General features: G+C 30.8%; 2 protein-coding genes across 2 annotated transcripts; both read left to right on the top strand.

The window, feature by feature from the left end:
* The first annotated feature begins 3727 nt into the window (after window positions 1–3727).
* On the top strand, window positions 3728–11316 carry LOC138404664 (uncharacterized). Its single transcript, XM_069509239.1, has 3 exons — window positions 3728–3865; window positions 4212–4327; window positions 5129–11316. The coding sequence occupies exon 3, from the start codon at window positions 5929–5931 to the stop codon at window positions 9433–9435; it is 3507 nt and encodes a 1168-aa protein (XP_069365340.1). The 5' UTR covers window positions 3728–3865; window positions 4212–4327; window positions 5129–5928; the 3' UTR covers window positions 9436–11316.
* LOC138404663 (uncharacterized) lies at window positions 10447–11388 on the top strand. The gene has a single exon (XM_069509238.1). It carries the CDS (start codon window positions 10447–10449, stop codon window positions 11386–11388), a length of 942 nt encoding a protein of 313 aa, XP_069365339.1.
* The last annotated feature ends 5880 nt before the right edge of the window (window positions 11389–17268 follow it).

The raw sequence follows: 17268 nt of genomic DNA, 5'->3' as shown, positions 1-17268 counted from the left end.
ATGAGTAGTAGGTATTATTGGGGCATCTGGATCATAGGAGATCCATATGCCCCAATCTATTAGAATAGATGCCACAATCTATTAGAATAGATGCCACAATCTATTAGAATAGATAAACATCATCTATTTGAATCGACGTAAATGAATAGGTGAAATTGAATAGATGAAATTTTATCTATTCAAATAGAGCAAAATGTATTTCTTAAACATAAGTTTTAATAGAATACGACGCTTCTCATCCATTGGAATAGATCCAATTCATCTATTCAAATAGATGTAAGTGGATAGGTATAAATATATGAAATTGAATAGATGAAATTTACCTATTCACATTGAACAAACCGTATTTTAAAATCAATTAGGAATAGATCCAATTTATCTATTCAAATAGATGTAAATGAATAAGTATAATATAAATGAAATTGAATAGACGAAATTTACCTATTCACATTGATCAAAATGTATCTATTTGTTAACCCGCTTAATTAGGATGGATGAATTTGAAAGGATAGGTAGGTAGGTGAAACGTAAGACTAAAACAAAATAATATAAATTTGAGTTCATTTATTAAAATATAAAGTTTGAAATGATATATCACTTATCTGTTTAAATTTCAAGTAATTCCATTATCTATTAGAATAATAAAACACTAAAAGATGGAGTTTAGTTATTTATTTATTACAATTCACTTATTTAAATAGGTAGAATAAAACACAAGTAATCCAAATTTAAATTTAAATTTAATATTGTAAATTTGTTTTTATGAGATATTTTTACCTATATTTTGTTGAATTTGTGCTATTATTTCTTTGATTTTAATATAAAGATCGTCAAAAAGTCCACATGTGACTACGTGTTGCACTGAAACTTCTAGGTCAGTACAGATGTCTTTATTGTTTACATCAAATATCTCTATTTTCACAATTTTAGTTCCTCGCACAGGGACTTTGATATATGTATAGAGGTGATCATCGTTATTTCTTCTTTTCCTGCTTGATGGCTCAGACTGCACTCTTTCCACGAAGTTGAAGAGGCCCTCATTATCCTAGAAAAGTACTTGAGTTTAAAATCCATTACAATCGAAATCTATTATCTAAATAGTAGGAGTATTATAAAACATAGTCTTCTAAACTTCTTAGAGGATTTCAGTTTGTTAGTATTTATTAGGTTTCATAGATAAAAATAGAAAGAAAATTAAAAAACTTATACTTAATGTTAAAATTTATTATTTTACTTACTGAGGACATCGTGACACGTCCGTTGTGATGAAAGCGAATATTGAAGAAGTAGTAAATGTTTAAATAAGATTTAAAAAATCGAATTATTGGAAAAACATGTATCACCGTAGAGAGCTTCAGGTACCTACTCATGTGACATCCTAAACGATCATTGTTTGATATTTCGAAATTTCATTCCTAGTAATGTTCATGAGTAATGGGCATGTATCTACATGTCCGTTTATTGAACGTTTTACGAACTGATTTAATTAATGAATATTTTATTAACGAAACCCGGCTGCAAAGCTTGACTTGATTTACAAATACATACCTATCTTAAAAATATTGATAAATAATTACAACAATTATAATAATATTATCAATCCGCGCTTGACCAGCGTGGTGGACTTCTTTAGTAGAGGCCAAACCATCTCACTCCGAAAGAGACCCGTGCTCTGTAGTGACCCAACGATGGGTTGATCATGATGATGATGATGATGATGATGATGATGATGATGATATTATGAGTAGTTAGGTTTGACCAGCGTGGTAGACTTCTTTAATGGAGGTCAAAACCTTATCACTCTGAAAGGACACCCGTACTCGGTAGTGAGCCGACAGTGATGATGATGATGATGATGATGATGATATTATGAGAAGTTAGGTTTAACCAGCGTGGTAGACTTCTTTAGTAGAGGTCAAAACCTTGTCTCTCTGAAAGGACACCCGTACTCGGTAGTGAGCCGACAGTGATGATGATGATGATGATGATGATGATGATGATATTATGAGAAGTTAGGTTTAACCAGCGTGGTAGACTTCTTTAGTAGAGGTCAAAACCTTATCTCTCTGAAAGGACACCCGTGCTCGGTAGTGAGTCGACGGTGGGTTGATCACGATGATGATATTATGAGAAGTTAGGTTTGACCAGCGTGGTAGACTTCTTTAATAGAGGTCAAAACCTTATCTCTCTGAAAGGACACCCGTGCTCGGTAGTGAGTCGACGGTGGGTTGATCACGATGATGATATTATGAGAAGTTAGGTTTGACCAGCGTGGTAGACTTCTTTAATAGAGGTCAAAACCTTATCTCTCTGAAAGGACACCCGTGCTCGGTAGTGAGTCGACGGTGGGTTGATCACGATGATGATGATGATATTATGAGAAGTTAGGTTTGACCAGCGTGGTAGACTTCTTTAATAGAGGTCAAAACCTTATCACTCCGAAAGGACACCCGTGCTCGGTAGTGAGCCGACGGTGGGTTGATCATGATGATGATATTATGAAAAGTTAGGTTTGACCAGCGTGGTAGACTTCTTTAGTAGAAGTCAAAACCTTATCACTCTGAAAGGAGACCAGTGCTCGCTAGTGAGCCGACGCGGGTGGGTTGACCATGATGATGATGATGATGATGATGATGATGATATTATGAGAAGTTATGTTTGACCAGCGTGGTAGACTTCTTTAGTAGAGGTCAAAACCTTATCACTCTGAAAGGAGACCCGTGCTCGGTAGTGAGCCGACGGTGGGTTGATCATGATGACGATATTATGAAAGTTAGGTTTGACCAGCGTGGTAGACTTCTTTAGTAGAGGTCAAAACCTTATCACTCTGAAAGGAGACCCGTGCTCGGTAGTGAGCCGACGGTGGGTTGATCATGATGACGATATTATGAAAGTTAGGTTTGACCAGCGTGGTAGACTTCTTTAGTAGAGGTCAAAACCTTATCACTCTGAAAGGAGACCCGTGCTCGGTAGTGAGCCGACGGTGTAGGTAGGTGCAGTAGTCAATCGTATTAATATTCTATAATTGAACTTATTTCTTTAATTTTAAGTGTTAAATTTGAATAACATTTTTTATTCGAGATATATTGCTGTGAAAGCTTGCTTTTATTAACACAATGCAATGCCACCCAACGCGATGATTTCGACACCCCATTGTTCTTGTACGTATCCGTTTTACTAACTATATAAAATAATTTGTCCGCCCATTGAATATTTTTAACCGATTAAGGCAAAGGAAGGGTTATGCTTTCAGCAGTGTATGTATGTTTGTATGTATTTGTATTAATGTATGTTCCAGCGTAGCGCCTAAACTATGGAGCTGATTTGAATAATGTGCTGACAGGCGATTCGTTATTATGATTCAGCTGACATTTTAGCCTCTTAATATATAAAAAGAAAAGGTGACTGACTGGCTGACTGACTGACTGACTGACTGACTGACTGACTGACTGACTGACTGATCTATCAATGCACAGCTCAAACTACTAGTCGGATCGGGCTGAAATTTGGCATGCAGATAGCTATTATGACGTAGCCATCCGTTAAGAAAGGATTTTTGAAAATCAACCCATCATACTGATGATGATGATGATGATGATGATTGTGTTATTGTTAAACAAAGCTAACCATACTAAAAATATGACGAGGAAACCCGGCTGCAAACAATAATATAATATCAAATAGAATTGTTATGGATAATAATTATTGCATATGTCTGTTCATTGAATATCTGATCATACAAACCTTAAGTGGTATGTTTGAAAGAAGAACCAGAGGCGAGATGTTGTATGGCTTTACTGAATTTTACGCTGACGCGAAGATTTCGCCAATGGGTTAGAGGAATTCCTTTATGAGTAACTTTAATGTAAGTGTATATCCGTTTATTGAATATTTTTCAAACTAATTTGAAGGAAGAAACTTTTAATTATGACAACCAAACCCGGCTGAAAAACATAAGATACATGGAAATATTGTTATGTTAATAAATTGGTATTTATTTTTGTTAGTTGAACATTTTACCATACAAACTTTACCAATGCGGCAGAAAAGAAAACCAGAGGCAAATCATAGTCTAAATTTAAAAATTATTCATATCTTAACTCTAACTTCGTTATTTCTTTCACCTTAAGTGTTAAATTTGATTAGCATTTTTCACCTTAGGGAAAATGCTTGTGATGCTTTTTTTTATTCACACATTTACATGTCTCCAGAACTATTTAAGTTTTCATAACACATGAGGATCATCTTATTCCCTCGCTACCAGTCTCATCGTGCAGAACTCCTCAAGTCAAGCAGTTCAGAAGTTTTTCCTGTGCAAAATTAAAATGTAAGTACATACCTACGTTTACTGCTATATTTTGTAAATAAATCATTGTACTCTGAATATGACATCATTTTAATTACATAATCATGTTTATCTTGTATATTGAAAGTACCTATAGCCCAAATAGTATATATAATTTTAATAGAAGTATTTAAATAGAATATAGAAGTACTATATATTTAATAGAATTATTTTTATAGTGTAGTATATATTTTAATAGACGTTCTTTTTAATAATAAGTAGTAACTTTATAGGTGTTTTGAATAAAAGGTAATGAAACGGAGGGGGGAATATTTTCTTCTATTCATTACCTACCGATTATTCAAAAACATGTAAAGTTACTAATGTTCAATTCCATTAATTTTAAATTGTATTATTGTTTATGTTTTAAATTGTAATATGTTGTAATTGTATATTGAAAGTACCTATAGCCCAAATAGTATATATAATTTTAATAGAAGTATTTTAATAGAATATAGAAGTACTATATATTTAATTGAATTATTTTTATAGTAAAGTATATATTATAATAGACATACTTTTTAATAGTAAGTAAGTAACTTTATAGGTGATTTTAATAAAAGGTAATGAAACGGAGGAGGGAATATTTTCTTCTATTCATTACCTACCGATTATTCAAAAGCGTGTAAAGTTACTAATGTTCTATTCCATTTATTTTAAAAATTTAATAAATATAAAATTGTAGATTTCTTAGGATTTCTCGATTTCATTTTAATTTCAGGTTTATTAAAATTAAAACTTCGACTCAATTGTTTTAATGATAGCATTTTTCTTTAATTACAGGTCTGACAACGCTGATTTGCTGTTCCCTTCTCCGCGTGCCGAGAGCAGCGATACCTCATCTTCATCCTCATCTCATAGTAAGAAGAAAAGGAGGCGAGAGACCGAACAAGCGAGTGCAAATACTTCGAAAAAAGCAGCAAAAATAACCGCTGTCGACTTGTTTGGCAGTGACTCCGAGGATGAAGGTGAAAAAATGCCGACAGCTCCCACTGCAAAACCGGTGCTAGCAAGTTATATCACACGGCGGGTGGCTAATGGGCACAGCAGACAATTAATTGAGTCGAAAAATGGGACTCATTATATCGAATTAAAAATTTATAACTGCAACGAAATTGAAAACACTCCACCAATGAATAGATGGCGTCAGGCCATTGTTACAGTTAAGAACAGAACTAATACTGATACAGAAGCCTGGCGCCATCTATCCCAATTCATAGCGGCAGTTCGAAAAGAATACAAGAAAAGCCCACCAAGCTTCGTGAATTCATATTTTTAAATATGAATTCACGAAGCTTGGTGGGCTCTCGGCATTAAGCATCATGATGCAGAGAGTTATTATATTTTATTTTAGATACATTTACGAGTTTGTACTAATAAAGGGTTTGTAAAATCTGGCGTGCATTTTTATATTCCTTCTTTTGTATTCCTTTATATTCAATTGAAATAATTATAATTCCTTATCTTTTTTGTTATTCAATTAAAATAATGTTTTATGCTCTTTAATTTGTGTTTTATTTCTTACAGCTACTACAACGAACATCGTTGAACCACCACGTTGTGAATTCAAAGATAAGACAAAGATGGTTGAATGTGAGAAATGTAATATTTTAATACCTAAAAATAAAATTTCACATCATTTAAGAACAACAATTCATAAATCTAAATGTCTAGTTAGAACGGATATTGAAAATATAGAAATAATTACTACTGCTTTTAAAAATAGAATTGTCACTTATCGTTTGAATATCCCACAAAAAGAGAATTATTTAGACCCAGATTCCTTTATGTGCGACAGTAAAACGAAAATTTTAAACCTAATTAAAACATCAATAAATGAACATAAATGTATTAAGATTTATTTTGAACTTTTTGCATATTATACTTTACCCGAGTCCTATGAAATGGAACTCAAATCATTTAGTACTAAATACGAAACACTGTTTTGTACTTCAGATTTATATTATTTTTATGATAATCTCGTAAGCGCGCTTACAAGTAACATGTCCGAATTTGAACACAAGAAATCGGGCTGGACCATTCACTCAATAAGTCATTTAGAAATTAGTATTAGTAAATATAATCCTTTACGAGGTGGAATGTACATTGATTTACCTACAAAAATTAAAAATACCAAGAGTTGTTTAAATATTAAAAACAATGATAATCACTGTTTTTTGTGGTGTGTCATTGCTGCTTTGTTTCCATCAAAACATAATGTATGCAGAACCAGTTCATATCCGAACTATGCAGATATACTTAATACGAGCGGAATGTCATTTCCACCATCCTCAAAAGACATAAGTTTATTTGAAAAAAATAACAGTAGTATAAGTATTCAAGTATATGGCTTAGATATTAAAAATAATGTAACTGGACCTTTGTATGTCACACAGAATAAAAAAATAAATCATATTAATTTATTATACATTGAAAAAAATGGAATTGGACATTATTGTCTTATTAAAGATCTTCTGCGTCTCGTACGTAAACAGAACACTAAGCATAAAGGTAAAATGTTTTTATGTGATAGATGTTTGCAGTTTTATTGTAATAAAATCAAATATGATCAACATAACTGTTCAAAAATAGTTACAGAATTACCGGATAAGAACAGTAAACTAAAATTTAAGAATTACGAAAGAAAACAAAAAGTGAAATTTGTCATTTACGCTGATTTTGAAAGTGTATTGCTTCGCGTTGATGATCCCCATAAAACATCTACCCAGCGCACACACAGGGTCAGACGACATCAAGCTTCTTGTTTCGGATTTTATGTTTGTTGTTCGTATGATTCAAATTTAAATAAGTATGTTTCATACAGAGGTTCAGATTGCGTAGAAAAGTTTGTAAAATATTTAATTGAAGAGATACTAACAATTCACAACATTTTGTCGGATAAAAAACCAATGTTACCCTTAACAAAAACTCAAGCGGATGAATTTCGAAACGCCGTTAATTGTCACGTTTGTGACCAATTATTATTCGATGATAGAGTCCTAGATCATGATCACATTACTGGACAGTACCGAGGCGCTGCACACTCGTACTGTAATTTATTGTATAAAGAGTGTTCATATGTACCAATTGTTATTCATAATTTGTCGGGTTATGACAGTCATCTGTTTATTGAGAAATTAGCCGAGCATCCGGGAAAAATTGAAATCATCCCTAAAAGCAAAGAGAAATATCTTTCGATAACAAAATTTGTGCCAGTTTGTAATAATGAGAGTTTTAAAATGAGATTTATAGATTCATTTCAATTTCTGAATTCAAGCATAGAAATACTAAGTAACAACTTATCAAAAAACGATCTAATTCATTTTAAGAAATGTTTCCCCGTTAGAAAACAGTTTGACTTGTTAAGAAAAAAGGGAATTTATCCCTATGACTACGTTGATTCATGGGACAAATTTGAGGAAATCCAGCTACCACCAAAAGAAAACTTTTATAATAGTTTAAAATTAGAACATATTAGTGATGATGACTATGAACGTGCTAAATTGATATGGCAAACTTTTGATATTCATTCGCTTGGTGATTACACAGATCTGTATTTAAAGAGTGATGTTGTCTTATTATGTGATATATTTGAAAGTTTCAGAAAAAACTGTTTGCTTTATTATAAACTGGATCCGTTGTATTATATGTCTTCTCCTGGTTTAAGTTGGGATGCAATGCTATTATCTACTGGAATACAATTAGATTTGATCGATGATTTAGAAATTTATGAGTTTGTTGAAAAAGGTATTCGAGGAGGATTAGCACAATGTTCACTTCGACATGCTAAAGCTAATAACAAATACCTTCCAGATTATAATGATTCTAAACCTTCTACTTATTTGCTTTATCTAGATTGCAATAATCTCTATGGTTATGCTATGACTAAAAAAATACCGGTATCTGATTTCCGTTTCTTATCCCAAGAAGAAATAGCAAGTTTTGATCTTTCTGATACTTCTAACGATTCTGATTTTGGATATATTTTAGAAGTAGACCTTGTTTATCCTGATATTTTACACGACGGTCATAAAGATTTGCCATTTGCCGTGGAAAAATTCACTCCACCAGGAGGAAAGACTTCAAAATTAATTGCGAATTTATATGATAAATATAAATATGTAATTCATTATACGCATTTAAAAGAATGTATTAGAAACGGTCTGATATTAAGGAAATGTTATCGTATTTTATGTTTCCGCCAAGAAAACTTTTTAAAGAAATATATTGATTTAAATACACGATTAAGAAAGTCAGCTACATCTGAATTCGAAAAAGACTTTTTTAAACTATTAAACAACTCAGTCTTTGGCAAAACTATTGAAAATAAACGCAAACAAGTTAATGTTAAATTAGTCACAAAATGGAATGACAATGATAACAAAACGAAAAAATGCCTTTCTGCTGAAAAATTAATTGCTCGCCCTAATTTAAAAAATGTTTCAGTGTTCTCTGAAAATTTTGTAGCCATTCAATTAGAAAAAGAAAAAATAATCCTTGATAGACCGATTTATATAGGATTTACCGTTTTAGAATATGCAAAGGAACATCTTTATAAGTTTCATTACAATTTTGTGAAAAAACTTTATTCTGAAAGAGCAAAATTATGTTATACTGATACAGATAGTTTAATATACTTCATAGAAACAAGAGATGTTTACGAAGATATTAAGAAAAATATTTGTAAGTTTGATACAAGCAATTATCCAGCATTAAATGTTTTTGGTATTCCTTTAATCAATGGGAAAGTGCCTGGTCTGTTTAAAGATGAGTTAGGAGGTGACATCATAGAAGAATTCATTGGTTTAAGGGCTAAACTTTACTATATAAATAGTTTAAAGCATAAAGTAAAGAAAGCAAAAGGTATTTCTAAATGTATTAGTCAACGTCTAAGTTTAAATAAGTACAGAGATACTTTGAGAGACGATAAAACTTTAAGGTGCAAAATGAATATAATAAGATCTATAAAGCATGTATTATATACTCAACAAATAAATAAAATTGTGTTGAACAGGAATGACGATAAACGTCAAATTTTATCGAATCAAGTAGAAACCTTACCCTGGGGGCATGCAAAGACAATTTTATAGTGTAAGAAATTCTACTTACCTGCATACTGTTCTTATAATTATGTATATTTTCAGTTACTCATGTAGTACAAATATAAAAATATGAATGATGCTTGTTAATAAGATTTTTATGAATAAATGATTTGTAACTTATTTTATTTTGATTTTTACTTCCCTTATAATATGGTTTTGGTATTTTACATAGCTTAACTATAAATACTTTGGATGAATGGATTATAAATCAAATGGTATGATGAAGTTGATTAAACAACCCCTTTCATTAAATATAAATACTATAAAATTATGTGAAGACAAATTATGTGTAAAGCATAGTGAACTTTTACCCAATTCTATTCGTTGTATAATTTGTGGACCATCAAATTGTGGAAAAACAAATGTTATGCTTAATTTGCTATTACATTCTAATGGACTGAAATTTAAAAATATATATTTATATTCTAAAACAGCGTTTCAACCTAAGTACGCATTTTTAGCTGCTGTTTTAAAAAATATTCCGGAAGTGAATTTTTTCGTTTTTGATGGCAGTAACATTATTCATCCTAATAAAGCTTTACCAAACTCTGTAATCATATTCGATGACGTCGCATGTGAGGATCAAACAAATATACGTACTCACTTTGCGATGGGAAGACACAAGCAACTAGATTGTTTTTATTTAACTCAAACTTATTCCAAAATCCCAAAACAATTATTACGTGACAATGCAAATTTACTGATTTTATTTAAACAAGATGATGTCAATCTTAAACACGTATTCGAAGAACACATTAATTCGGATATATCATGGTCCAAATTTAAAGAAGTTTGTACAACGGTGTGGAAGGAGCCACATAACTTCTTAGTAATTAATAAAGACTGTAATATGAACAAAGGGAGATATAGGAAAACTTTTGACACCTTTATTATATTTAAATAATATTTATAATTACAATGAACATATAAATATTGGAAAAACATAAAAAGCAATCATTGACAAAAAATCTTTGAACTGTCGTACATGAGTTTGGTATAATGGAGCAAAATCTAAAAAAGCAATTATTACAATCAGTTAATTCTATAAAAAATAAATTAAAACATATGCGTAACGTAGATGATCATACAGATTTAAATCTGAATAGGATTTTGAAACCTATAACAGCGCCATTAAAAGTGTTAGTTGATACCTCTAAACCTACGTGTAAAGAGGAAAAGAAAAATAAAGAACCAAATGAAGAGATGTCTCACGGAAATTTAAGTAAAATCATGGAAAATGAAGATCTAAATGAAAAAAAATACGATTCACATACTGACAAATTTAATAATAATAATGAAGATAAAATTGACAGTTTCGAAAAAAAAATATATACAGATCTAGACATTTCATTAGAAAAAGATGATATTATCGATATTTATGACAATATGGATATTCCATTTGGAATACGAAAGGAAAGCGATAAAAACATAATGATTGGAAATTCAGAGGTACGATTTACTAAAATTGAAAACCCTTTAATGGGAGATAAAACTATTATGCTAAACATTGGTGGGCGATCATATGAATTAACTCCTGGCTTAAAAGAACTTTTACTACGTAAGAAACCTGATTTGTCGCTTATACAAGACAAAGACAAACTTGTATATAAAGATATATTATATAACACTAACGCGCATAAAAGAGACTATCATGCTTATGGACAAATTAAAGGAGATAAAGGTGTTAAGTATCGAGAAATAATAAAACCCTTATTTTTCGATTCTAAAATTAGTTCAAAACAGGGTGGCACATTATCAACTCTTAAAAAAAAATTTAAACCAAATACAGATCTTGTATATTGGGATGATCCGAATGAATTAGTCGATAGGTTAAAATTGCTTATTGCTTCAAAAAATGCTGGCAATACTAGCCATGATAATGAAATAATATCGATAATAGAAGAACTTAGAGAAGCTGGTATCATCAAAGAACAAAAGTAATGGTATATTTCACAGTTCTTTTAGTATGCAGCTAATACTTCAACATGAACGTTGATAAATTTGGGCATCATTTGAATAAAAAACCTAAATTTCATAATAATATTGTTACAAATAACTTTGTTCTGAAGATATTAAATGATGGAAATTTAGATGCTGAAAATAAAATAATAACCAATTTACATATTCCTGTAAATGCATCTGATAGTGTTACGAAAGAATACGTTGACAACTTTATAACCGACTGCAATAAAAAAATTACAACCATAAATGACTTAGTCACGGTAATGATAACCAGGGTAAATAATTTAGAAAAACTGAACGATAACAAGAAAAAGATCAAGAATGAGCAAATTAGATGTGATAAACGAAATCCATAAGTATGCTAGAGTACATTTCCCAAGAAGGCGAGTAATAATGAAAGATATAGATGATTTATGGCAAGCTGATTTAATAGATATGCAGTTTGTTTCAAGAGAAAATTCAGGTTATAAATACATTTTGGTGGTTATTGATACATTTTCAAAGTATGCTTGGGCATATCCACTCAAATATAAAAGAAAGGAGGTTGTGTGTAATGCGTTTAAAACATTGCTTAACGGTGGTCGTATACCCAAAAACTTACAAACTGATTTTGGTACCGAATTTTATAATGATAAATTTAAACAGTTGACTAATTCTTACAAAATAAATCATTATTCAACGTATTCTACAAAGAAAGCATCAATTGCAGAACGATTCATAAGAACGTTAAAGTCAAAATTATATAAAGAATTTAGCCTAAAAGGAAAATATAGGTGGGTTGATGGTACCTTGGATAAGATCATTGACGATTATAATAATACTCATCATCGTACCATCAATCGGAAGCCATGTGAAGTGGATGCAATTAATAAGAGAATGATATTAGAAAGATATAAACTACAAAAAAGTCAGTCTCGTCTTGTAAATAAGCTGGGGCGATTGAAAGTTGGTGATTCTGTACGTATAAGTAAATATAAAGGAGCATTTGAAAAGGGATATACACCTAATTGGTCAACAGAAATATTTAAAATCATTAAAGTGAATGAAACAATTCCTATTACTTATTTATTAGAAGATTCAAGAGGTCAACCTATTTTGGGGTCATTTTATTCTCAAGAATTACAGAAAACAAAACATCCGGACATATACCTTGTAGAAAAAGTTTTAAAAAGGAAAGGAAATAAAGTTTTTGTCAAATGGTTAGGTTTACCTTCTGTTGAGAATAGCTGGATTGACAAGATGAATGTCATTCTGTAGGATTGAATTATTGTTTACTTATTTAAGCGGTCTAATAAATTGCCTTTAGTATACCAAAGAGCATGGTCAAGAGCAGTATCTTAAATTGGTTGATTAATCACTTACCCATCGAGCTTCACCTTCCTGGATATAATTATTGTGGACCCGGTACGAGGTTAAATGAAAAGTTGCGCAATAATAAAAGCGGTACTAACCAGCTGGATGAATATTGTAAAGCGCATGATATAGCATATCAGAAATCATCAGATTTAACTGATCGTCATAAAGCTGATATCATACTGATGAAAATGGCTAAAAACCGCACAACGGCATCTGATGCTAGTTTAGGAGAAAAGATAGCAGCACATATTGTTAATAAAGCTATGTTAGCTAAAGTTAAAACTGGTTCTGGTTTAAAACACATGAAAAGTAAACGTATACAAACTCGTTCTGGAACAGGTATAAAGAAAAACTTGAAATACGTAATAGCTCATGCAAAGAGACATCTTCAGAAACTTAAACCAACGTGCAAAAAATTGGCCGTAAAATTGGCAGTAGAAGCAGCTAAGGAACTAGCTAAGAGTGCAAATATTACAATTCCTCGCATTATACCTATTCCGAAAACGGGGGGTTATATGCCTTTAATACCTATATTCGCTGGATTATCAGCTACTGGAAGTTTAGCTGGCGGTACAGCGGGAATTACCAAAGCCATTAATGATTATAAAGTTGCGAAAAAACGCTTGGAAGCGTTGAAAAAACATAATAAAAAAATTGGATCTTTACCTTTTGGAAATGGGTTGAATATTAAGACATATAAAGAAGGTTTTGGAATTAATGTATCTGATAAAAAAAACTAAATATTCGGCTACCCAATAAAGCTCTTACCAATATAGATATTTTGAATTATTCTCAAAATATCCCTCATTTCCGCGGAGTATTTATGAGAGATGAGTTACCTAAATACCCTCACAAAAAAGAATGTGGTATAATTAACTTAGATGATTCAATAAATCCTGGTACTCATTGGGTAGCCTATGCGAAATGTAATAATTATATTGAGTACTTTGACAGCTATGGTAATTTAAAACCACCAAAAGAATTAATTAAATATCTTGGATCAAATATTTATTATAACTATAATAATATTCAGCGGGACCACCCTTATAATTGTGGACATTTGAGTTTAAAATTTTTGTATAATTTTTGGTGTAATATAATAGTATGCAGAGTTAATAAATAGCTTGGAAAAGTAAAATATTCTTTAATACATAATAATGAGTATAGCAATTACCATCGCGGGAAAAAAGTCCGTTCTGGATACGTATTTCCAACCACCCTTAAATGTAGATGATAATTATGAGTGTGGATTGATATACTTCTCGGCCATCAATTCCATACCAAACATAAATCAAAAAAACAATATATTTGCTTATGGAAAAGATAAAATAATAAAAATTCCACATGGTGCTTATGATTTATTTGACATAGCTGATTATATTACAAGCAATGTAACGGATTGTGATATAAAAATTAAACCTAATAATAATACTTTAAAATGTTTAGTAAATTGTTCTAAAACAATGCATTTCGATATAGATAACAGCATAGGCAGTATATTAGGCTTTAAAAATATTAAATTAGATGCAAATAAATGGCATGAATCTGAGAACACCGTCAACATTCTACCCTCATCTGTGATACGAATCGAATGTGATTTAATAAAGGGCTCATATACTAACGGGTCACCATCTCACGTTATATATGAATTTGCACCGAACGTGCCTCCTGGTTATCGATACAAGGAAGTCCCAAAAACATTATTTACTTTCCAGTCAATAAAAATATTATAACATCAATAAATATAAAAATTGTTGATGAACACGGTGAATGCATTGACTTTAGAAAAGAGAGTATTCATCTTCGTCTCCATTTACGAAAACAAAAATGATAATATTCAATAAAAATCTAATTATTCCAGTAAAACGAATTACTAAACCCCGAGTTGTGCAACGCCACAGACGTATCAAGCCCCTCAAGAAGCTTACAAAAAGTAATAAGGAATTTCTTTGCTCACTTGGATACAAAATATGAATATACTTAAGGTCGCTGAATTACCACACTATGATAACTCGATCGAAAGCTATGAATTCATACTTATAGCCCTTATAATAATAGTTTTAAAGAAAATGATGAGATTCGGATTCCAATACAACAGCAAGATATTTACATTCTACCATCCGGCAGTTCCTATACATTGAGGGAAAAGCAACAATTATTGGCAAAGATCATAAACCTCTTTCTGCACCCGTGGAGTTTACTAACAATGCAATAATGTTTTTTATTTCAAGACATAAGATATGAATTAAACGGTATTGAAATAGAGCGCGTTAAGAACGCTGGAATAACAACTACAATAAAATCATACTGTGTCTATGAATATGGGGCAAAGTAAAGCTGCGGCTATATGGGGCTGGAACCTGAAAAGGAATCAAAAGTAATGATGGATGTTTCAGTGTTATTATTCCATTAAATAAAATATTGGATTTTGCTGAAGATTATAATAAAATAATATGAATTGTAACATGAACTTATTTTGAACAGAAGTAACACCAATCTAAATAGTGTAAAAACTAGACGATACTACAAACGTTCAACTAAACTATAGACAGAATACATATGGCGAAGTCCCACATGTAAAAGTATCAGACCGTGAAAGGCTTACATTGCTTAAAATATTAGAAAAAGACAAACCAATACAAATGGCTTTCAGAAACTGGGATTATATTGAATATCCGTGTTTTGCCTAAAACTACAAAAACATTCTTGGTCGATTAAGACAGCTTCTCAATTGGAAAAGCCTCGGTATGTTATTTTTTGGTCTTCAAACTAACAGGAAAAATAATAAGTCCAAAGATTGTTCTTCTTTCGATCATTGTAAGACAAATAATGTAACACTTTTCTAATTCACCATATTATCCGTATGAATCTCTTACTCTAAACTTTGATGAAATAAATACAGTTTATATATGAATGTACAGTAGATTCCGTCAGTCTTATTACAACCTCCTGTGGACCCTTGCTTGATTTGTTAACCTTTAAAGACAAAAGCTCCATTGTTGTTATTGATTGTACAAGACAAAAATGAAAAATTTAAAACTGGGCCAGTGGACGTGCGAATAGAAATAGAAAATTCTGAAGATGATCCCCGAAAATACTACAGCTATTGTCTTATAATAAATGATCGGCTCATAGAGTAAAACCTTAAGTAATATAGTTCGAAAACTATCCATGAACGCTATAGTAGATATCCAAGGGTTTTAAAATGATAAAAATGAATTTATTTTAAAAGAAATAGCTATTATTTGTAACAACCGCATACAAAGTTTCTTAATCAAACCACCATTTCCGTTTTATGATTTAACAAAACTGTAAGAAAACAAGTTATGTTGGATTGAAAGAAACAGGAGGGATATTCTGGAATGAAGGCTACATACCGTACCAAAATTATAAAAATATCATCCAAAGGATTTTAGATGGCAAAACTATATATGTGAAAGGTCTTGAAAAAAGGTGAATGGTTACTTAAAATGTTTAAAAATAATTCTGTTTTTAATTTAGAAGATAAAGAACGTCCTAGTTTAATAAGCTTACATCAAAAATATTTGTTATCTCATGATTTATATTATTGCATGTATCATAATGATATTTGTGCTGTTAGGAATGTGATTTTGTCTACAAAAATGGTGTTTGGAAAATAATTTAATCAGGCGCTTTAATGTAGGATAATGTAATATTCTTATTTCTTTAAAGATTTATAATGTCGAGAAAATGTAAATGAATTTATTATAATATTAAATTAATATATGAATTTTTTTGACATACTAGTGGTTTTATTTCTATCATATCTTATTATTAAATAGAATAGATTAGTTCAACCTATTGAAAACTACATTCTTATACCAGTGAATTTTAATAAATAAACTGCATCTGTCTTGCTATTCTCGTATATTACTTTCTGTATTATGGACCTTTTGAATATATAAACTTATTCATCTGATCAAAATATACAAAGAAGAAATCTAAATATATTAGATACATCAATTAATCAATTTAAATAGAATAATTGATATATTAATCAAATAAACAATAATAAACAAATGAACTCAAGTTTTATTGTTTGGAATACTTAGATACAGCTACGTTTTAATCATTCAAATTCCTCTTCTGATTGGTTTTGGAACTGCTCTCTTACTAAGGTCTGTATAATATACTCTAATATCTATTTTAAATACGTTGATCAGTGTGAATAGATAAATTTCATCTGTTCAATTTCATCTATTTATACTTATTTTTACATCTGTTTCAATAGTTTAAATTACATGTATTCCAATAGATGGGTAGCGCTGTATTCTAATAAAACTTTATTTATTAATACATTTTGCTCTATTTGAATAGATAAAATTTCATCTATTCAATTTCATCTGTTACTTCACATCGATTCAAATAGATAAATTTCATCTATTCTAATAGATTGTGGCATCTATTCTAATAGATTGGGGCATATGGATCTCCTGTGATCCAGATGCCCCAATAATACCTACTACTTTTGAAACTCGCCAT

The sequence above is a fragment of the Maniola hyperantus genome, unplaced genomic scaffold (assembly GCF_902806685.2).
Source record: "Maniola hyperantus unplaced genomic scaffold, iAphHyp1.2, whole genome shotgun sequence".
In the NCBI taxonomy this organism is placed as follows: Eukaryota; Metazoa; Arthropoda; class Insecta; order Lepidoptera; family Nymphalidae; genus Maniola; species Maniola hyperantus.
The sequence above is the reverse complement of the archived record's forward strand: the minus strand, read 5'-3'. Positions and strand labels throughout refer to the sequence as shown.